The sequence below is a fragment of the Sarcophilus harrisii genome, chromosome 6 (genome assembly GCF_902635505.1).
Source record: "Sarcophilus harrisii chromosome 6, mSarHar1.11, whole genome shotgun sequence".
NCBI classification, from domain to species: Eukaryota; Metazoa; Chordata; class Mammalia; order Dasyuromorphia; family Dasyuridae; genus Sarcophilus; species Sarcophilus harrisii.
The window spans coordinates 132367250-132390579 of NC_045431.1; the positions used below are offsets into that span (position 1 = coordinate 132367250).

The 23330-nt window shown below is 33.9% G+C and overlaps 1 protein-coding gene across 3 annotated transcripts in view; it reads right to left on the bottom strand.

The window, feature by feature from the left end:
- Positions 1-10302: 10302 nt before the first annotated feature.
- AIMP1 (aminoacyl tRNA synthetase complex interacting multifunctional protein 1) overlaps positions 10303-23330 on the bottom strand; it is a 36110-nt gene continuing 23082 nt past the window's right edge. For all 3 annotated transcript variants that reach the window (XM_031944196.1, XM_003774368.4, XM_012552996.3), the window contains exons 5-7: positions 18829-19043; positions 16456-16624; positions 10303-10570 (exon numbers count right to left, since the gene is read on the bottom strand). In XM_031944196.1, coding sequence (XP_031800056.1) covers positions 10404-10570; positions 16456-16624; positions 18829-19043 — 551 coding nt within the window. In that variant the 3' untranslated portion in view covers positions 10303-10403. The remainder of the gene's footprint in view (positions 10571-16455; positions 16625-18828; positions 19044-23330) is intronic.

The following is a 23330-nucleotide window of genomic DNA, read 5'->3' on the forward strand; positions in this document are numbered from 1 at the left end:
TTCTTCCAGCTTCTGCCTCTAGCTCAACTCCGACTCGTGGCTTCTCAATCTCCCAGAGTGTTCTTTGGCCCTGAGAGCTTCTTGCTTATGTTCTGTACACTGAGTACACACCAATCATATCACCGGGGAATCATTATTTGTTGTAGGATTAAATCAGTTCTAAACTAGATTTAAACATTGTCTCCTCAATTCCACTTAGTACCTTGTTTTAAGTTCTGGCCCATAACATCTCCTTGAAGGATCAGATCAATCATACTGAACCATGCTAAATTAAATAATTATTGTCTCTATCAATTCTAATGACTTAACACTTTGTAAGGATTCCAACACATCAGAGCTGATCCTTGTATAGTATTGTTGTTGAAGTGTATAATGATCTCCTGGTTCTACTCATTTCACTCAGCATTAGTTCATATAAGTCTCTCCAAGCCTCTCTGTATTCATCCTGCTGGTCATTTCTTACAGAATAATAATATTCCATAACATTTATATACCACAATTTACTCAGCCATTCTCCAATTGATGAGCATCCATTCAATTTCCAGTTTCTAGCCACTACAAAAAGGGCTGCCACAAACATTTTTGCATATGTGGGTCCCTTTCCCTCTTTTAATATCTTTCAAATATAAGCCCAGTAGTAACACTGATAGATCAAAGGGTATACAGTTTGGCAACTTTTTGAGTATATTTCCAAATTGCTCTCCAGAATGGTTAGATCTGTTTACAACTCCACCAACAATGCATCAGTATCCCAGTTTCCCCACATCCCTTCCAACATTTGTTATTATCTTTTCCTGTTATCTTAGCCAAGGTTGTATAGTGGTATCTCAGAGTTGTCTTAATTGGCATTTCTCTGATCAAAAATGATTTGGAGCACCTTTTTATGACTAGAAATAGTTCCAATTTCATCATCTGAAAATTATCTGTTCATATCTTTTGACCACTTACCAACTGGAGAATAGCTTGATTTCCTATAGAGTCAATTCTCTCTATATATATTTTGGAGATGAGGCCTTTTTCAGAACCTTTATCTGGAAAAATATTTTCCCAGTTTATTGCTTCTCTTCTAATCTTGTCTGTATTAGTTTTGTTTGTACAAAAGCTTTTTAACTTGATACAATCAAAATTTTCTATTTTATGATCAATATCTAGTTCTTCTTTGGTCACAAATTCTTGCCTCCTCCACAGGTCTGAGAGACAAACTATCCTATGTTCTTCTAATTTATTTATAATCTCATTCTTTATGCCTAGATCATGAACCCATTTTGATCTTATCTTGGTGTATGGTGTTAAGTGTGGGTCAATGCCTAGTTTCTGCCATACTAATTTCCAATTTTCCCAGCAGTTTTTGTCAAATAGTGAGTTCTTATCCCCAAAACTGAGGTCTTTGGATTTGTCAAACACTAGATTGCTATAGTTATTGACTATTTTGTCTTGTGAATCTAATCTATCCCATTGATCAACTAATCTATTTCTTAGCCAATACCAAATGATTTTGGTGACCGCTGCTTTATAATATAGTTTTAGATCAGGTAGAGCTAGGCCACCTTCATTTGATTTTTTTTTTCATTAGTTCCCTTGAAATTCTTGACCTTTTGTTCTTCCAGATGAATTTTGTTATTTTTTCTAGGTCATTAAAATAGTTTCTTGGGAGTCTGATTGGTATAGCATTAAATAAATAAATTAGTTTAGTAGTATCATCATCTTTATTATATTCATGCGACCTGTACAAGAGCACTTAATATTTTTCCAATTGATTAGATCTGACTTTGTGTGGAAAGTACTTTTGTACTTTATAGTTCCTGACTTTCCCTTGATAGTTAGATTTTGGGATTACTTCTGATCCTGAACTTCTGGGAAGAACCAAGTCTTAGTTGATCATCGTACATCCTTGCTATTATTGATTCCTAGTTCTGCTTGTTTTGCTCAGTATCAGTTCATGTAAGTCTTTCCAGGCCCTTTAAAAATTAGTTTGTTCATCATATTTTTATAGAACAATAATATTCCATTACTTTCATATACCACTTGTTCAGCCATTCTCCAACTGATGGGTATCTACCAATTTTCCAATTTTTTTGTTACCACAAAAAGAGCTGTTACATTTTTGCAAACGTAGGTCACTTTCCCCCCTTTTATGATTTCCTTGGGATACAAACCCAGTAGAAACACTGCTGGATCAAAGATTACGAACATTTTTATAGCCTTTTGGGCATAGTTCAAAACTGCTCTCCAGAATGGCTGGATCATTTCACAACTCCACCAATAATCCATTAGTGGCTCAGTTTTCTCACATCCCCCTCCAAATCAAATGCTCTTTTGAGAAAGGAGTCTCTAGCCTATAAACATGTTAACAATTTTTGTGAATTCATTATCTGTGAATTTAACATGGAACATGCTAATGCTTTCTCACAGAAGCAGTATTTTCTGGATATCATTTAGGTTCTCAGGCTAAGTTATAAAAATGCAGTCAAGTCATTGATACAGCTGGGTGGCACAGTGGATAGAGTGCTGGTCTTGGAGTCACATTCTGAATTCAAATCTAACCACTGGCATACCCTTTAATCCTCAAGGTCAAGCAATCGTAGAAAGAAGAAAGAGACACTAAGACACTCCTCCAAAAACAAAAGAAAGGGGGAGCCATGGGTAACCCTAGAGAACTTCTAAATTTAGTTCTCTATACCATTAATTTTTTAATTTTTGACAAAGATGCACTGGCTCTGGCAGACAGGTTTTATAACCCACCAGAAGGGCAGTGTCCAGTGTGAGCAGCTCCACTATCTTTAGATAATTGCCAGGTGATGTGGAGAGATCCAGAAAGTGGTGAATGGAAGGGACCAGATAGGTTAACTGCTTGGGGGAGAGAGTTTGCTTGTATCTCCACAGGAGGAGAAGGAATCAGATGGGTGCCAATGAGCCATATTTGCCTTGTCCATCGAAAGAAACAGAAAAAGAGGAAAACTTCAAAACAAAGGAGATTTAAGAAACATCTGACAGAGCATGGCTGACAATGAGACTGTTAACTCTAAAATCTTCAGGAATCATTGGATTTCCTAACACACAATGAGACTAGTTCAAGTTTTTGAAAAACTAGCAAGAATCATTGGATTCTTTGAGATGAAAAATTGTTGATGAGACTATTGCAGTACTTCAGAGCTTACAGAAATTATTGGATTCCTGGAACATGAACTAATGAACAATGGATTCCTTTGGGACTATTTTTAGGACTTATGGAGATGTATAATTCTGAGTTGATTCATGTTATGAGAAATTGTTTACTTCAAAGTTTACAGGAATTATTGAATTCCTGGCACATGAACTAATGGACAATGGGTTCCTTTTGGATTATTTTTAGGACTTATGGACATGTATAATTTTGTATGTTGATTCATGTTATGAAAAATTGTTTACTTCAAACTTACAGGAATTATTGAATTCCCGGCATATGAATTAATGGGCAATGAGTTCCTTTTGGACTATTTCTAGACTTATGGATATGTGTAAATTCTTCATGTTGATTCATGTTATTTGTTAACATTACTACTAGCCTGTGTTATATTGCTATGTGCTTATGTAACTATGTGTAATGCCTCCCATATTGATGGATTTATGTACACCTTGTTTCACACCTGTTTCAACTGAGCCCCTTGGAAACCCCCTAATCTGATTTGATTTTCTATTTTTCTTTGGTGTTTTCATCTCCCTTCCTGAGATGTCAGGGAGGGCGTAACCACCTTCTTTTTATGGTGTTTTCACTCCTTTTTTGAGCAAGGCGTGATCACCTTTTTGGGGTTCTCACCTCCTTGAGAAGTCAGGGAGGTCAGGATGACCTATGTTCTAAATCAAAAGAAAAGGGGAGATGTTGGAATCTTTACAAAGTGTTAAGCCATTAGAGTTGATAGAGACAATAATTATCTAATTTGGCATGGTTCAATATGATTGATTTGATCTTGTAAGGAGATGTTTTGGGCCAGAACTTGAAACAAGATACTAAGTACAACTGATAGACAATAATGCTTGTGTTCACACCTCCCTTGAAGTTCTTGGGGCCAGAGAGCACTCTGGGAGATAACCCAGAATCCCATTCTCTCTAGAAGGAGGAGTTTACCTTTGGGAGATCATATATATATGGAGGAGCTCTTAGAGCTCAAGAGTTACTTGGGAACATTCCCAGGGGTCGGAGAGGAGCACTCTGAGAGGAAGCCCACAAGCCCTCTGTCTGAGGCATTACATTTAATTACAACTTTCATTTTGGTGCTGGCTGGAGGCTGAAGAAAGCAGAGGCAGGAGCAAAGGACAAAGCTGCAAGAGCTCGTAGAACCAAGCAGAGAGATAGGCCTCTGAGCTAACAGGACACAATAAAAGATCTGAACTTTTATCAGCTGGCTGCGATTTTGGAGTAATTATTTACTTGTAACTGAAACTAAGGCTGCCTCCAGAAAACCTCCCCGAGAAACCTGCTTTCTCCCAGAGAGAACTATTATTATTTTAAAGAAGAGAAAAAACACCAACAACACTTAACCAGCTATGTGACTCTAAATCACTTAAGCTGTTTGGCTCAGTTTCCTCAAGTATAAGATGGGAATGATCTGCAAAGTTGTGAGAATCAAATGAAATATTTATAAAGTTCTTAGCACAGTTCATACCTGTTGTTTGATTGTATCTCATACTTTATGACCTCACTTTGGTGTTTTGGAGTTTTTTGGCAAAGATACTGGATTATTTTTCCTTCTCCAGTTCATTTTACATAAGGAAACTGAGGCAGTGAGGTTAGAAAATTGTGCAGGGTCACAAAGCTAGCAAGTCTGAAGCTGGATTTAAAATTTGTTAAGTCTTCTTGACTTCAGGCCCAGAAGCACCCAGCTGCCATTTAAATGCTTATTCCCTTCTGTTCCAGGAACCTGGCAAGACAGCTTCTCTGACATATTCTCAAAAAGTGTTCCAGATTTTAAATTAGGTTAGTAATACATTTCTTCTGCCTTAAAATAGATTCTGGCCCACTACTGCTTCCCTATAAGGACACCAGGAAGCAAAACTTCCACCTTCATTGGACGTGGAAAGGCCATGGTATAGGTCTGGGATGTAGGGAGAGGGATGGAAGGTACAAGAAGTTTGGATCACTTTATAAATTGATGGCTGCCAATAGTCATCTATATAAATCTCTGTACAAAAGCACTGTCATAAAAAAAAAATACTATTGTTTAGCAAATGGTTCTTGAGTGAATGAATTATAGAAGAGCCACCCTTAAATTTAAAGAGGCCTGCAAAGTTCATTCTCAAATTGGCATCTATGAGATTAGTCTAAAATCACACAGATTGATTGGCCTTAGTTACCTAAGATGTCCAGACTCCATACCTAGTGCTCTATTTTACTTAGGCTTCTTAGCCCTTTTTGTGTGTCATGGACTCCTTTCAGAGTATGTTAGGAGAAAGTAGAGTATTGACCATGGAAAAAGTGTTAATACTATGATTTTTTTTTAATTGACTAAAAATTTTAATTTTATTTAAAAAGTTTGTTTATTTAATGCTTAATAGATTCAATCATAGAAACCAGTTTAATAGGAGAAAAAGAATGGATTGATCTCCTGTACAAAAGGAATATGAAATTGTTGCTTTTGGTGCCTTTCCTATTAGTTCAGAAACCTTTCCTATTTCATCTAATGATTCTGCATCATATTTTTGCATTTAGCTCATTGCTAACTTTAAGTGGGGGATTTGGGTATGATTTATTTTCCAGGGATTATTTCATTTTTACTGATTATCTGAGTTGGAAGGAATTTCAGATGCCATCTATCTGAAAAATGATTGCTCAGTAATTTGGAACTATGCCTAAAAGCTATAAAATTGTGTATAACCCTTTGATCCAGTAGTGCTACTATTGGATCTGTATCCCAAGGAAATCATAAAAGAGGGAGGACCCCCATGTGCAAAAATGTTTGCAGCAGCTTTTTGTAGAGGTAAAGAATTGGAAAATGAGTAGATGCCCATCAATTGGGGAATGCCTGGATAACTTATGGTACATGGAAATAGTGGATTATTGTTCTATAAAAAATGAACAGGCTAATTTTAGAAAGGCCTGCAGAGATTTACATGAACTGATGCTGAGTGAAACAAGTGGATCCAGGAAAACACTGTACACAGCAACAGCAAGATTGTGCAATGATCTACTATGACAAACTTACTTCAACAGTTCACTGATCCAAGAAAATCCCAATAAACTTTGGATGGAAAACACCTCTGCATCCAGAGAACTATGGAGACAATATAAATCAGCATGCAATGTTCACTGTTTTTTCCCTTCATGGTATATCCCTTTTGTTCTGATTTTTCTCTCCCAACATAATTCCTTATGAATTATGTAAAAAATGAATAGACATGTACAACAAAAAAGAAACAAATTTTACATGCAGCTAGGGAAAATTTAAAAAAAAATGGTTGCTCAGTTTTTGCATCACTTTTTTAAGCAGCCTGTTCCACTTTTGGATATTTCTAATAGTTTTTCCTGACCACAAACTTGTATTTTTAATTTCTACCTCATTTTTCCCGATTGTCTACTGGGATAAAACTGAACAAATCTTACCTGGCTATGTTTTTCTCCAGGTAAAATGCTTCTCATGGGGTGACAAATCTAAGGCCATCAGGATGCTGTCCAGCTTTTAAAAGGGATCTTGTATGTAATATAATGGCAGCCTAAATAGAATTGTATTGTAGGGTAGATTTGGGAGTAGTCAAGAATAATCGGAAACATGCATGCAGCTATGTATCGCTGGAAAGGTCCACTTCTCATTTACTTCAAGAGAAGGAAGGGAAATTCAAATTTACTAGTCACTTCTGACATCCTCTAGATTTATTTGCCCTAAGACCATCTGAAGTTAAAAAAGATCCTTTTGTTATGGAGAATGGTGAAGAGTGAAGATATTTTGCAGTCTAAAGACTGGATCTTAAAGGTACACATGGACTTCTTAATGACATTACTTCTGATACAGAATTGAATGGAAAAAAATTATTTGCATTAATTTTATAGCAATGTTTAGCAACTAGTTTTGATTGGTTTTCTCATTGTCATGGCAACTTCTTCAGTTAAGTCTTTGCTTGTTTCTGTTGTATTAAACAATATGCTTTGTTGTTGATCAGCAGTTTGTCACGTTTGACTCATGAATCCATTTATGGTTTTCTTAGCAAAGATGGTGGAAGTGGTTTGCCATCTCCTTCTGTAGGGGGCACAGCTGGTGTCTTGAGATCTACTTGACACTAGGTCCATTGCTCTATTCACTGTGCCATCCAGCTGTCCCAATTAAGATATGCTATTTCATAGAAATACTTTGATTCTTGACATTGTTTTTTGTTTTCAATAACTTTTTTTGTGCTTCAGTAATACTGATGCTGCTTCATTGTGAGCATGATGTAATGATCTGTGCAACATTTGTCCTCCCCATACCAACAGCTACTGCAGTTATTTGCAACAGTCACTGAAATGGCTCTTGAAACTACACCTTTTGCATGTTTCCTTTGATACCCCAAAGAATTTTAAAACATATGTGTAGAGAACAAAATCCAGCACTCAACTGACAGAAATAACCTAAAGATAGAGAAGCTAGTTCAATCTGTTTTTATCTGGTGATGGTCTGACATTTAAACTGTGAAAGAAACACACAAATTATTATTTTTCTTAAAGAGTGAAACATCAAAATTGTCACTTGTTCTAAGAAATTCACAGTACAATAGTTGTAGTTAAAAAACAAAAAATATTTCAGAGGAATACAAATGAGTCCTGCAACTATCACCTGGTTTTTGTGGTGTATTACTCCAAAAAAATGAATAGGCATGGATACTTATAGGTTGTATAGAGCAAAACATTACTTCTAGCTAGTTTGTTTATTTTTACTAACTCAACCTGAGCTGGACCTTTAGAGAGTAATAAGAGTATATGGACAAAAAGGAGTGGTGGAGATTATAAGAAAATACTCTTATTTTCTTATAATCTATTAAACCATGTTGGGAAAAATTGGAAAACAATGATGCAAGTATATGCTTAATTGACAAAAGGAAATACAATCAATGCAGGCCAAAAAAAAAAAAAAAAAAAAAAAAAAAGCCCTTTTTTACCCCAAATACTTACAACTCATTTCAGACCAAACAATACTTAGAACTTTATTTTGTATCTGATGAGTAACAAAGGATGCTCTATTCTTGTTTAGTCATGTTCAGCTTCTAGAAAACCTTGAAATAAGGAGACGTATGTATCTGTCTGTTTGTGTGTATATGAATTCACACAGATATTTGCAAACACTATCCTGCACCATGTTGTACATATAGTTCTAAAACCAGCACCTTCGTTTAGGTTTGATGTTGGGATGAAACAACGCATTCATAAGTCACTGAACATTTAACAAAGAGGGTTTACTTTGCCCTATCCAACAATATGTAACAAGGATTTATAGCAAGGACACAAAATTACTTAGCTCCTTAGATGAAACCCCCTTAAATTCCACGTGGAAATGTGCTTGATCAATCAAAGCATACTCACTCATGTTGTCTTTGTCACCCCTGGGTTTGAGAGGCATGGAGCCCACATGCCTGGATTTTTTATTGGCTCAAGGCCAAAAAGCCAAGTTAGAGAAGGTAGGGACCAATTAGATGGCCCCCAAGTAGGTGGGGGTAAGGAAGGAATCTTCACCATGGAAGCCAATAAATATGTGAACAGCTGTCAAAGTTAGTTGTGTGTGAGAAAGCTGTAAGATGGTAAGGAAAGCTGTATCAGGAAACTGTTGTCCTATCACAATACCTAATTCATGTCATTTAGCTGTTACTTTGGAGGATTCTCATCTTATCCTCACTTTTTTAGCTCATTAGGGACAGAAATGCTCTCATTCATCTCAGCTTTTTCCAAGCCATACCATTTGCATCGCAGAGTCTCCCTCTTTCCCTTTCACAATTCAGTCTTCTAGTCCCAGGCTTTGAATGGTTAGTTTTTAGCTTATCTTACTTGAACCACAAATATAGCTTTCTAGGTGCCCCCCCACAAACCATATTTTACTCTCTTCCAAAGGTCCCCACATTGCCCTAATTCTTGTTCCCCTATATGTGTTTGTTCGCAATTAAAATGTAAGTTTCTTTAAGACAGGAACTACTTTGTTTATTTGTGCTTATATCTTTTGTATTTATAAAATGCCCTACACATTAAGTGCATAATAAATGCTTTTTCATTTATTTCATCTTTGTCTTTTTTGCAATGCCTACCGTTACTGTTTTTCAGTTGTTTCAGCTACGTCCAACTCTTTATGACCCCATTTGGGGTGTTCTTGGCAGAGATACTGGAGTGGTTTGCCAATCCCTACTCCAACTCATTTTGCAGATGAGAAGCTAAAGCAAACAGGATTAAATGACTTGTCCAAGTCATAGAGCCACTTAAGTGTCTGTGGCCAGATCTGAATTCAGGAAGAACCAATTTCTGACTCTACATTTAATACTCTAACCTAAGTTCCTTATAATTTGTTTTATTCTCTTTTCTTATGTAACATGATAGTCAGAAGCTATTCATTTAGTTATTCGATCTGTAATTGAGAATCTCAGCTGAAGACAAATCAAGTATCAAATACCCAATAAGGAAAAAGCTATAGTGGTAGAGTTATAGAAGAAAAGTTAGAATGTTTTATAATTCTGATTTTTATGATGCTTAGTTCCCTTAGATTCTCAATCTCCAGAATACTACAACATAGGTAGCTAACAAAAAAGTTGCCATTTTTTTAAAAAAGCAAGTTCTCATATAAATATTTCATGACATAAAATTCAAGATTTGAATTTTCACTAATTCTAAAACCAAGAATAATACTACTAACATTTATAGAACATTTATTTAGTACCAGACATCGTGCTAGGTACTTTACAAATAATATCTCATTTGACCCTCAAAATATCCCTGGAAAATAGGAGCTATTTAATTATCCCCATGATATAAATGAAGAAATTGAGGCAAATAGAAGTTGACTGATTTGCTCAGGGTCACACATTTAGATAGTATCAGGTCAAATATCAACTCAGGTCTTCTGACTCCAGGCCCAGAATATCATACTGTGCCACTAGTTCCCCCTTCTGACAATGTATTTCAGTTTCCTCATCAATAATAATAACAAAAATTAAAACAAAATATTTGTGGCTCTATAAATAATACCTAATAAAAATAATTGCAAAACATGCAAAAAATTGTGCTTTCTAAGTGATCAACCACTAACTATATCCTAATACAGAACAGAGAGACATAATTGGCAGGCAGGTCTGCGGAAGAACAGAAATGAGTCAATAATCTTTAAGGCTATGGAAGAAATATATATTTTTTTAATTGTGCTTATAATACTTTCCATCAATATTTCTTTAAAGTATCTCAATCACCAAAGATTTTTTTCATTTTATTTAATTCCACTGTTGGACATGGTCTGAGCCCTACAGACCCCTTTCCCTTTCACCTCAAAGGGGACTCCTTTATAGGTTGCAACACATTGATCATTAGTGATAAGATCAGGCTGGATCTGCTCCCAAATCTTCTTCTTGGGATTCAGTTCCTTCTCAGGCTCTCCTAATTAAAAAAAGAAATAAATAGTTACAATGAAAAATAAAAACGATGTAAGAACTTATTAGTTATAAGAAGTACTTTTCAAGGCTAACTTTAATACTCCCAGAATCTGTGCTTTCATAAGGACAGAGCACCCTAATACAAACTGCAAATAGCTCATCTTGAGGGACAATGTATATTCACCCTAATGAATATACACAGCATTTGTGAACATGTTTTTAACATAATTATATAAACTCCTTAAGGTCAGGGACTATTATTCCCAAAGTCTAGATAGTGCCTGGCACATAATAGAAGCTCAAGCAATGCTTGTTAACTTAAAATGAACTGTTCAAGTATGTGCTGACCAGATAGCCTCTAAGGTCCCCTCCAATTTAAGTTCATTCTTTTGGAAATAATGGCTTGAAAAGAAAAAGAAAATGAGGAACTGGGGGAAATTTAAGACACTTATCACAGGTTATAAGAAGGGTTTTGTGATCATTTACCATACAAAGTAGACAAATTCTAACTAAGCCTTGATCTTGCATCAGACTTCAAAACCAGAAAATTTCTTATTAATTCCATCTTCATTAACCAACATAAAACTCTTTTCAGAATGTTTGCAAAGCATCATGACATCTGGCAAACCAGTAGTATTGTAGCAACTAACCTGGTTTTTATAAGCTTGATCAACTGCGTAAATGACCCTTAATAATACCAAAGACCAATTCCGAGTGTTTTTACATATCTTTGGATTTGGGGGCTACTAATTACTAATTAATCTTACAAAATTGCTCAACAATTACATGAGGTTTGGCAAGAATCAGCTTGGCAGAATAGAAGAGAAAACATAATTATCTAAAAAGTAAAGCACTCACTAAAACTGCATAGATTATATGCTTTGAGGGGGGGAGGGGGGAGAATGGGTCCAGATTCACTGTTAATTTCTTTTTATATTGGGTTAAAACAAATCAAGGTTCAATGCTTTGGAATATACTCAAACTAGCCAAGAAAATTACTAATGAAATTAAAATGTCCTCTGTTGAATTAATTCTAAATTGAATTTAATTTAGAAGAAAATGGATTTACTTCTTTTTTTAGTAAAGTGATATTGGAGAAAAATTCAAATGGATTACAATAAATTATAATGGCCTCCTTTTGACAAGCTAAGAAGCTCAGAAATGCATTTTCAGTTGGCATCAAGTGGGTAGAGATGAGCTTATTTCCTGCCCTTTATAAAGATTTTCCAGTTGTTATACCAAAGATAAATATGTATATATATAAATATATATTAGAACTTTTCACATCAATTTCACTCAAATTATTGAATAGTCCATATCTCTATGGTTCTTAATGATTTATTAAATACTTGTCTAAGAACACAATCAGAGGTATGCTGTGCAAGTTTTATGATCCTTATTTTATAGGTGCAGAAACCAAGGCTCAGGGAACTTAACTACCTTATATACAATCAGTTAATACATTCCAGAGCTAAGAATCAAAATCAAGTTAGCTTTTTTCCACCAAACTATAATATTTTTCCATCTATGTGTCAACAGAATCAACCATCTTTTTACAGGTTCAGAAAAGAATACTTCCAAATCAAAATACTCCTGTACATTTTCTTCAATATTAGTTAATAGTTCTTAAAACATTTTGTTGTTCCAACAGCTTGGCTGGAATCCAATCCAAATCTCAAAGAAATTAGTTATTTCCTTTGTCTCACAGCTACCATATTTTTGGAATAATTAATTCTGTTTAGTGTTTTAGGGGCCTGTTACTATACTAAAACTTACAGCTTCACAAATATCAGGCAGTACAAAACGAGAAAAAGGGTGAGAAACAAGACCAATAACAAATAAAACATTCATTTGGCATTTTCAAAGCTCCATTGCACTTCTGGCTTTCTATCAGGAAAAAAAAATGACTATAAACATAAATTATAGCCTTTTCTAACTCAAATTGCAACTCCCAAATTTGATCCAATGCAACTTCTATATCATGTTTATATATATAATTTATAACAATTTTTCTAGAATCTGAAAAAGATCAATTGACTAATAAAATGCATTAACATATGAACACCTTTAAGATATGGAAGAGATGCTAACAAAATTGAGAAAGACAAAAATCTCCCTAAGAAGAAATAAATGATAGAATTTGTTAAGGGTTACATGGTTAACACATTGTAATTTGTTTGCCTCAGTTTTCTCATTTGTAAAAATGAGCTGGAGAATGAAATAGCAAAACACACCAGTATTCCAAGAAAATCCTAAATGGGGTCAATGAAGAGTAGAACATTACTGAGATGACTGAACTACATTAAACAACAAATTCTATCATTTATTTAGAGAGTAAAGTAAGCCATTCTGATACAGTGTTTCTAAGATGTAAGAGTTGCCAGTATTTTACAGAAGACTTTACCAGGACAGCTAAGTGGCACAGTGTATAGAATTCCAGGAAGACTCTTCTTCCTGGGTTCAAATTTGATTACTAGCTGTGCATAGAAATGAGGCCCAGTGGACTTTACTCTCTAAATTCAAGGCTCATTAAGCTATATAGTTTGGTTGAGCATATAATATAAATGGACTATATAATAATTAAAACTTAAGCTCAGATGATGATTTACATTGTTGTTGTGGGAAACTGGAGCTGAATTCTCCCTTACAAATATGTAATTTTTATGTTCCCTTCTTATTTATTTTAAGGCTAAATGTTGAAGGAAGGGTACATTTCCATCAGGGACAAAATGAGAAGGGTGCTGCAATACATTAGCAATTATGACAATAACTCAGGGTATTACTGAAAGAACATTTCATTTCAACAACTTAACCTATTAAATCAAATGATGAAAGGTGTTTTATAGTGCTATCTGAATTGACTCTTAAGGCAAGTTCTAAGTCAGTGAATGAAAAATGCCACTGATATTAACCAATCATTAACCATCAATACTAGGCATTGGACATCCAATGCCAAAAATAAAATAGTTCTTCAAGGAGTTTGTATTGTACTGGGCAAGACAATATGCAAATAAACAAACACAAAATGTACAAAACAAATACAAGACAATTTTAATTTTCTTTGGGGGAGAGGAGGGAATGTGAGGGTGGGACACAGGGGCAGGAAGGATTTAAGATGGAATATTTGGAAAGGTTTCTTATAGAAAAAGTGTCACTTCAGCTCAACTTTGAAGGAAACTAAACAAGAAGGAAGGAAATTCTATGAGGAGACAGAGAAGTAATTCTTAAAAGTAATTACTTTAAATGATAGCATATAGTAATGGGAAATAAGAAAAAAAATAATGGAAAACAGAAGACATCTAAAAGTTTCACTTTAAGGACAAGCAAGTTTTTGCTGGGTTTCTAGGACTAGAAATTTTTATTCTATTTTCCCTAATAAAAAAATTTTTTTTCAGTTGTTATTACACTTACTTCAGAGTTTGTGACTTCAGAGTCAGAGTTCTATAAATATAATCTCCTCATGGGTAGGGGATTTTCTGCTATATACATTCCAAACACTGGTGGCTGAAGCTCCATTCAACAGAGTGAGACCCTTGCCAGCTCAGAGAATTTGAGACTTTTAATGATTACCTGCTTCTAAATCCTATTGTTAACTTGGTTCTTTCAGAAAGGAATAGTATGGGGATTTTGCAGAACCTGCTCACCACTGTAATGTTCATAGAACATGTGATCTTTCAGAGATGCTGGTGGAGGTTTTGGTTTTCTGAGAATAAACGCATAGCTACTCACTCACCCACATACAAAACATATATAATAGACCTTTACTATCTGATTCTTTTAGGCAGTCTTCATTTAGATATGTGGAGCTGGTTAGAAAAATATATAAGTTTTAATTCATATTTCTTCTTCATTCATTTCATCTTTATACCTTTATAATTATGACTTAAATGTGCAAATGTTATATTGGTTCCTGACTAAACTTTTGAGTGTTGTTGGCTCTGTTCTGATAAGAGAGAACATGAAAATATTTAGCTACTATGACTATGAAGGTCCATAGAGTGGCTAAAAAGGCAGCTTTAAGGTCAAAAACCCTGAGAAGGTAAGTCACTTAACTTCCCCAGGTAGTTCTCTAAGACTGAATTAGTTTTCTCACTGAGAATTCCCAAGGCCAAATGAAATCCATAAAAATAAAACCCCAAAACAATAAAACCAAAACTCAAAGAAACCTGTATAAATTATCTTAACATTTCTTAGCTGCTTATCTATAACAATTGTAAACAAATCAATTCCATTGATTTCTTCCAGCAACTTAATTTTCACACATAATACATTTCCCTCTATATCAATTTTTTGTGTCCTATAATTTCTAAACTTCTTTTTGCAAAATCAGCATCTATCTATTACCTATAATTTATTATTTTTATTTACCCATTGCTTGGTTACTCACTCATACATTCACTTACTTTTTATATTTAAACAATTTATAAAACATTTAAAAAAAACTTTTGAGTTTCAAATTCTATTCCTTCCTTCCTCATTCATTTATTTTTGGAAAACTATGTTTCTCTAAAGAGTCTGGGATGGAAATACAATGACCATTAATGGGCCCAACTACTACTGACTGGAATGAGAGTTTTAACAACTGTTTTGTCCCTGACTTGGATTTTATATTATGTTTCATATATTTAAAAGAAATAGCAAGTTGTACATAATATATTTGCAGTAGTATATACAGCTGTCTTTTTCTATTTAACGTATATTGGACTACCTGCCATCTAGGGGAGAGGGTGGGGAAGAATATGGGATAATTTGGAATAAAGGCTTTGCAAGGGTCAATATTGAAAAATTACCCATGCATTATGTTTTGTATATAAAAGGCTTTAATTAAAAAAAAAAGAGTTTACATTGTAATTATGGGAGATAATACATAGAGGAAGATTTAGCTAAAAGTCAGACGGATAGACCTTATGTATTCTTTCTTGCACCCAGCAGCAAAGTATATAATAGGGGATTTTCTTTAATTTCATTTCCATTGATTAAAATTATGTTTCTGATATTGAAATACTTGACAGTTCCCAAGATTTTGGTAGTAAAAACTTTTTTTCCTGGGCTTTCAGTAACTGTCTCTGGGCTGTCTCAATGATATACCTGTCAAAATCATCTTCCTAAGACACAGATAAGCCCACATTTCTTCTCTATTCAAAAATCTTCAGTGGTCTTTAAAATCCCAACAATTTTGCTCCAAATTTTCCATAATTATTTAATATAATTTCATACACGTATCAATTGGTCTGTTTCCTGAACTTAAAACATTTCTTCTCCCATCTCCAGGGCTCTTTTGAGGATGCATCCCAAGCAAAGCACACACTCCATCCTTTCTAGATTCTTCAAATATAAAGGACTAATAATATTCACACACTGCTTTAAAGTTTGCAAAACATTTTATTTCTATGATCTCATTTGACTCTTAAAATCACCTTGTGAGAACTGGAGTTATTTTTATTATTCTCATTTTATAGAAAGGGAAACCTAAGCCGACTGGCACCTTTCCAAGTATAAACACAGCTTGGAAGGGTTTGAGGAGGGAGGATTGGAACACTGGTCATTTCAACCTCAAAAATCAGTTCTCTGCTCACTGTTATCTGTCTGTTCAAGCTTCCTTTCAGGCTCAGTACAGATATGTTCCTGAACTCCCTAATTTAATATTTCCTTATATAAATGAACATGCTATATATCATTTCCCTCATACTTTTCCGTTTTCCTAAGAAAAAAGTAGCTCTTTTCTATTTTTTTTTTATGCCTTGATACATAAGGAAGTCAACAAATTTAATAGAAAGTTAAAAGTATAGTTATGTAACTTAGTATAAAATTGACCTTACTCAGGCCAGCACTGAAATGTTTCTTATAAGATCCTTGACACACAATTTTACAGTATTTTTTCATATTTACCAGGGAATCCCTCGAAAGTAATTCTGTCTCCAGGAACAGATCCACTGGGAGGATCCAAGATTTCCACCTTCTCTGGTGAACTAGCGCACATCAGCATTGCTTGAGATACCACTCCTCTCATCTTTGCAGGTTTCAGATTACAAAGCAAAATCACCATCCGATTCTGCATCTATAGAAATTAACAAATTAAGATGATTAAAGGTGAGGTAATTTTTATTTAAAAGTACTGATTTTAAAATGTAGTAATAAAAATATAGTATGTCTATCATTAATTCAAATATACTAAAAATTTTATAATATAATTTTAGAGCTATCTATAAAATGTAAATATAGAAAATGTCAAGGTTAAAGGTATATAAGCCAGTAACTATCAGTACTTATGAAAATAAATTTCAATGTCCTTAAACCTCTGTGCCACTCTTCTAAAACACAATTTATTTCATCTTTATCAGGTTAGTAGATTTTGTAAAGGAAAAAAGCATGAGAATTGCTTAGAAATTAAGTGTGAAAACTGAATATTCTCTAACTTCCACAATTCATTTATCAATAAATTCTATTTTTCATGGAGATTGGTATGAGCTTTAACTCTGTGTTTACCTCTTAGTTATGTTAGGGGTATACCTCTGAGGGACCTCAAAACTATTTATTAGAAAGGAAGAAGTACCTTAGTTTACTAGTGAGAAGATAGGACAGCTATAAGTCCTACCAGGGATAATGATATATTTTTGGAGGAATGAAGTAAAGAATCAGGATAAAGATGACAGACTAATTGAACCATCAGAGGGCGGATAGGAAGAAAGGAAGAAGGATAATAAATAAATAAAGACAATTCTCTCAGAGGCCATTTATTTCAACCTATTCTCAAAGAGGAATCTGTTCTGAAATCTCAAAAATTATCCTCTAGTCTCTGCTTTAAAGCCATCTGGTTCTTCTAGTTCTGACCTATCTCTGCCTCTTTTACCCCATCAATTCTGCTTGGCTCCTTCAGATTACATGAAGTAATGGTAATTTCAGATTTATATTTTAGTCTCTCTAAATCTGAATACCATAGGAAAAAAATTCCTAATGTTCCCTTCATATGATATGGTGTGCCATTAAGTATTAATTACTTTTTTCTTTAATATTTCCTCATTGATGAAACTTATTCTTTAATGTTTGCCCACATACTACACAAAAAGATTATGGAAATAAAATTTCTCTAAGAATTATACAATATCCCAAGTTTAAGGAAAACAATGTCTTTTTGTTTTTAAAGATTAAAAAAAAAAATAACCTGCGAAATTAAAAAATGGAAATTCCTTCAATGTAGAAATAGCTACCACTATCAAAGTCCAACTCTGATATTCCAATGTGCTTGGAAATGATCCTGGATTATCAAATGGAGTGCATGGTTCACCTTGACAAAAGTTGTCTTTTAGATATTGTTTCATAATGTTTTAAGATAAAAACTTTTAAACTCTAAAAATATATTTTTAATGTCAAGAAAAAGAATCATAAATTCATTTTGAAAGTTGAAAAATTGCATAATATCTAAAAGACAACTTTTGACTTCCTTAATGTCTAGCTACAGCCAGACCCATTTGTAGTAACTCAAAATTCAAATAAGTAATTTTAAAAGTAAGCAGAAATAAACAGAATTAATAAACATAAGGCGTGGGTAATAAGGAAAGCTGTTATTGCTGTTATTGCTATTAACAAGCTTAGTATAAGAAAATCTAAAAAATTTTTGAAATATAGTGTCTAAGATTATACAAAAAGATCTGAATAAGACATCAACAATGAGAAAACTACACAATATCAAAAAAGAATGTTTCCGATTCACCCCTCAATCAAAATGATATTTAACTATAGGAACTATTTAAAAAAATAGCTTGGTAAAGGAAAAAGGATTGCAAAGGATTAAATGCATAAATGCATGTACTTTTCCATCTATATAAACTTCTCCTCTTCTGCAATCCCTATGAGAATAATCTTTTTAAGCACCTAAGTCAACCCTAATGAAGCTTAAGAAGGAAACAAAAGATTTTCATAATTTATATTCGCAATACACCATATATTTACAATGATAATGCTGACTGAAAGATACCATGAGATTTCCCTGTGCTAATTTTTTTAAACTATAAAAATGTTTTTGATTTGGTATAGTAAAATAACCCCTTAAAAGCTCTCTTCCAACAAAATGTCTTATACATGTGTCAAAATTATATAAGATTCATTGCAAGATCGAACAAAAGATAGATAAGCTTGTTCAATTACACTTTGACTGTTAATATCAAGTAAAATATAGCAAGGGGCAGCTTTTTGACTGAACACATCACAAATGGGCACCATCTGTGGCTGAATGAAAAGAAAGACAACTCAAAAGCAATATACCTGGTCAAGGGAGACATATTTCACCAATCCACTAACAACTGTTCTTGGTGCTTTTTCTCCAACATCTATTTCTTCAACATACAGAGAATCTGCATCAGGATGTTTTTTAGCAGTGATGATACAACCAATGCGAAGATCCAAGAGAGAGACATCTACTGGTTTGGAGTCGGGGGCTGTAGCTGCTGGATGCTTCTGCTTCTTTTCCCTCTTTTCTCCTGTCAATTGTGTAGGAATGGCATTCAGTCAGGAAGCAAAGCCAAAATATAATTCATTTACATACTCAATGCAGATGTTGCCTCTAAGACAAATATTGTGACCCTTCAATGCCAGCCTAATTCACCACAGAGCAGTCAACCCAAACTATCACAAGAATACCAGGAGATAAGACACATAAACATTAATAAATTGAATCCGTGACTGCATCTCTTTTAATTTGTTAGGTTTCATTTTTTTTTTTTTAATTATGGTGCATCACTTTTATGTCCCTTATTACAGGTCTTGAGCTTAAAATGGCCGCAGAGGCCATCTAATCCAACCTCCAATAAACATTTTTTCAGTACTTACTATGTGCCAACCACTAAGCTAAAGCTAGGGATAGAAATAAGAAAAAGAATGACAGTCTCTGCTGTAAAGTATTTTATAATATAATGAAGGAAGACAATATGAAAAAAAAGAAGCTGAAAAGGGGATGTAGAGTCCAGATATACTTGATACCAAAACCAAGCAAGGCAGATAACAGAAAATGAAGCCTGAAAAGAACCTGGAAAGTTTTGAGCCTTCTATAAAGGTACGGTTTGGGCTAAGTTTATTCTTTTACCTTCTGGACAGAGGAGAGACTACTGAGTATCAACGTAGAATCAATTTGCAAGATGAAATTTCAGATAAGCTTATCCTGGGGGTAGCAGAATATTCATGGAGTTGAAAACAAGCAGAGGAACATATGGAAAATGAACATGTGGAATATGTGAAATGTGTTGTTTCTATTAGAACATAAATGCCATGAGAGCAGGAAATGTCTTCCATTTCCATTTGTACCCCCAAAGCAAGACCGTGTTTTACACAAAGCATTTACACATTTTTTACACAATTTGCACATTACGCATTTATTTACACATAAGCATTTTATTATAAGCGCTTTTTATTCATCAGTAATCAATTATGCTAGGTGTTAGGGACACAAACATAAAAAATGAAACATTTTTTGCTTTCAAGGAAGTTTATAACTCTATTGTGCTTAGGCAAAACAAACAAACAAAAAAAGAAACAGGAAGCAGGAAATTCAAAAACTGAAGACTTTAGAAAGACTTTGTACAAAATAGCAACTAACCTACCACAAAGAAGATAAGGATTCTGAGAGGCAGAGAAGCCAGTAGAATGCATTCCCAGAATGGGAGGCTATTTGTATGAATGCAGATTTAAATAGCAAGAGCTAATACAATACTATTTGGTTGGGATACAGAGTGCATGAAACAGATTAAACTGGAACATATTTAGAAAAGTAGGCTATATTTAAATAATAGAAGGTTTTAAACACTAGGCTAAGAAGTTAGTTTGTTCATGTAAGAAGAAGAACTTTATATACTTCAACAACAATACTGTATGATGATCAATTCTGATGGATGTGGCCCTCTTCAACAACCAAATCAGTTTCAATAGAGCAGTAATGAACTGAACCAGCTATACCCAGGGAAAGAACTCTGGGAGATGACTATGAACCATTACATAGAATTCCCAATCCCTCTATTTTTGTCTGCCTGCATTTTTTATTTCCTTCACAGGCTAATTGTACACTATTTCAAACTCCGACTCTTTTTATACAGCAAATTAACTGTTTGGACATGTATACATATATTGTATTTAATTTATACTTTAACATATTTAACATGTATTGGTCAACCTGCTGAACGAGATGAGGTGAGATCTTTCAAGACAGTTGGTGAAAACTGAGTAAGGCTTCATCTATTTCAGAGTTGGAGTAGGCCTGAAGGACTTTAAGCATCAAGTCAAGGGCATACTCAAGTCCCCTCCCTGCTATCCCCTGGGGGCATACTTAAGTCCCCTTGTTATCCTCCTATGACATCAGTGTCTTTCTATTTAGGTCAAATATGGGCAACTATGTACTTATTGGTCAAGTTCAATTTCTTGGGTAGTTCTCGCCTTTGGAATGTAAGATCCTCAGCCAATAAGGATGGGGGTCAGTGGTGGGAGGGGGTATTTGCTTTAGGGATAAAAAGTGTTGACCCTGCCCCTTACAGGACGCCTGATTCTCGGGAGATTGTATAATAAACTTTGCTTTGCTTCTAGATATATCTCCAGTTTTTTTATTAAATGCTGTACCACACACTGCCATCTGGGGGAAGGAAGGAAAAAGTTGGAACAAAAGGATTTGCAACTGTCAATGCTGAAAAATTACCTATGCATATATCTTGAAAATAAAAAAAAATAATAATAATAATAATAAAAAAGTTTGTATTTTATGGTCAAGATAATAAAGAACTTCTGTTTCTGAAAAGGGATATATACACACGTGTATACTGTTGTTTCAGAAATGTCCAATGTCCAAAACTCTTCAGTGATAAAGATTATAATTTAGGACCTTAAAGAGTTGTCTGGAGAACTGGGAAAATAAGTGATTCACCTGTCCGTGATTAAATAGCTAATATGTAAGAAAGGAAGAAATCAAGGCTGGAACTGTTTCCAAGATCAATCCCCTTTGTACTACTTAGTTCTGTTCCCTTCACAAAAGAGAAACTGCTGACTGAAACGAGAAAACAAACAACCTAAATAGTTTTTTTTCCCATATTATAAAAGTAAAAAGACAAAATTAAAATAATAAAGTAAATAATGAACCATTTTATATTAGGAAAGGGGAGTCTGAAGGTGGATCTGGGCAGGAGATTGCTTCAAGCAAAATAAATCAGATCCTTGATTATAAAAAAGAGTAGGAGGATACAGAAAGTCACTCTTAGTTTTTGAAGGGAAAATAAACATCAGAAACTATCTGATTTTTTTTAGGGCAACAGAGAAAGAGACAAACACTCATACTCAATGTAACAATTTGAAAGAGTAAAAAAATCAAAAATTATAATACTAAATATTAATAGTATACATTCACTCATAAAATAGAAAAAGGGAGCAGAATTCATTTTTTAAATTCCTTCAATTTTCCACAAACTAAGTTAAAATAAAGAACCATACAAAGTAAAAATGAGAACATGGAGAGGAAATTTATTATTTCTCAGTAAAATACAAAAAAGAAATAATGATAATGATTTTGGGTAAAGTAACAGTAAAAATAATACTGTCAAGAGTCACATAGTGAATGTGTTGACCAGATGGCACTTTTAATTCACCCACTTAAAGAACAAGTAATATACGTGAAATTGCTGGACAGAGTCAATACCAATAGGTAACAACTCTGGGTGATACTTTATTATCTAAGTTAAAGTTTGTTGCATCTTTAACTTTTGTGAAAAAAAAAAAAAAATAACTACAGAAGTAGAAAGTAATATTCGGCTTATATATCACAATCCTGATACTAGGCAGTTCTATTTAAATGTTTTAGGAAAATATACTTTAGGGAGGTTTGTTTGGGAATTTATATTATTTAAGTTTATGGGGAAGAAAGATAACTGAACAACTTTTCATCTGGTAGTGGATACAAGGGAAAATCTTGGGGGTAAGAGGTGAGTAGTTTTCTAGAAAGTGATGAATTAGGTTACCAAAGGAGTAAAATGAGATTCTCAAGACCCAACAGAGAATGTATAGACTAATGAAATCACAGGTTCATGAGCCTTACTTGTCAATCTTCTACACCAAGGCTTCTTAAGTTTTTTCTACTCCTGACCCCTTTTTACCCAAGAAATGTTTATGTAGTCCTGAGTATATAGGTATATAAAGTAAGTACACAAATTAAACATTTGCTGATAATAAAACATAAAGATATTCATTTAAAAACAATTCTTGATATACATATAATTTTACCATTTATTAAAGATAAAAGAAAATTTAAATAACGAGATGGATATGCTTGTTATTTTTACATAAAGAGTTGAATTTTATTGGAATATTTGATATCTTACCAAATTTTTCATGACTCTTACCACATTCGGTTATGTTCAAGTTTTGTTCTACACTTGAGTTCCTTTCTTCCTCCTACAAATTTCAGCCTAAGCTGACCTGTATGATTACCCTCAGGGAACCCATAAAATAATACAACTAGGTTCATCACAAATTTAGCTGATTTTTTAATTAAAATTTTATTATTATTTTTTAAGACCAAAGTTGTTGAAAAGAAGATATAAAAATAAAGGCTCAACTCAAGGATCACTTTGAGTCCTTTCCTTATTTTTTAGTTGTTAACGTTTCTTCCCAACCCAAACTACTTTGGATATAATTTGCATGGATGTATCTATATTCATATTGTTTCCCCTCATTAGGAACTAAGTTTCTTAAAGGCATGATTATTAGTTTCACTACTGTATTTCTGGAACCCTGCACTC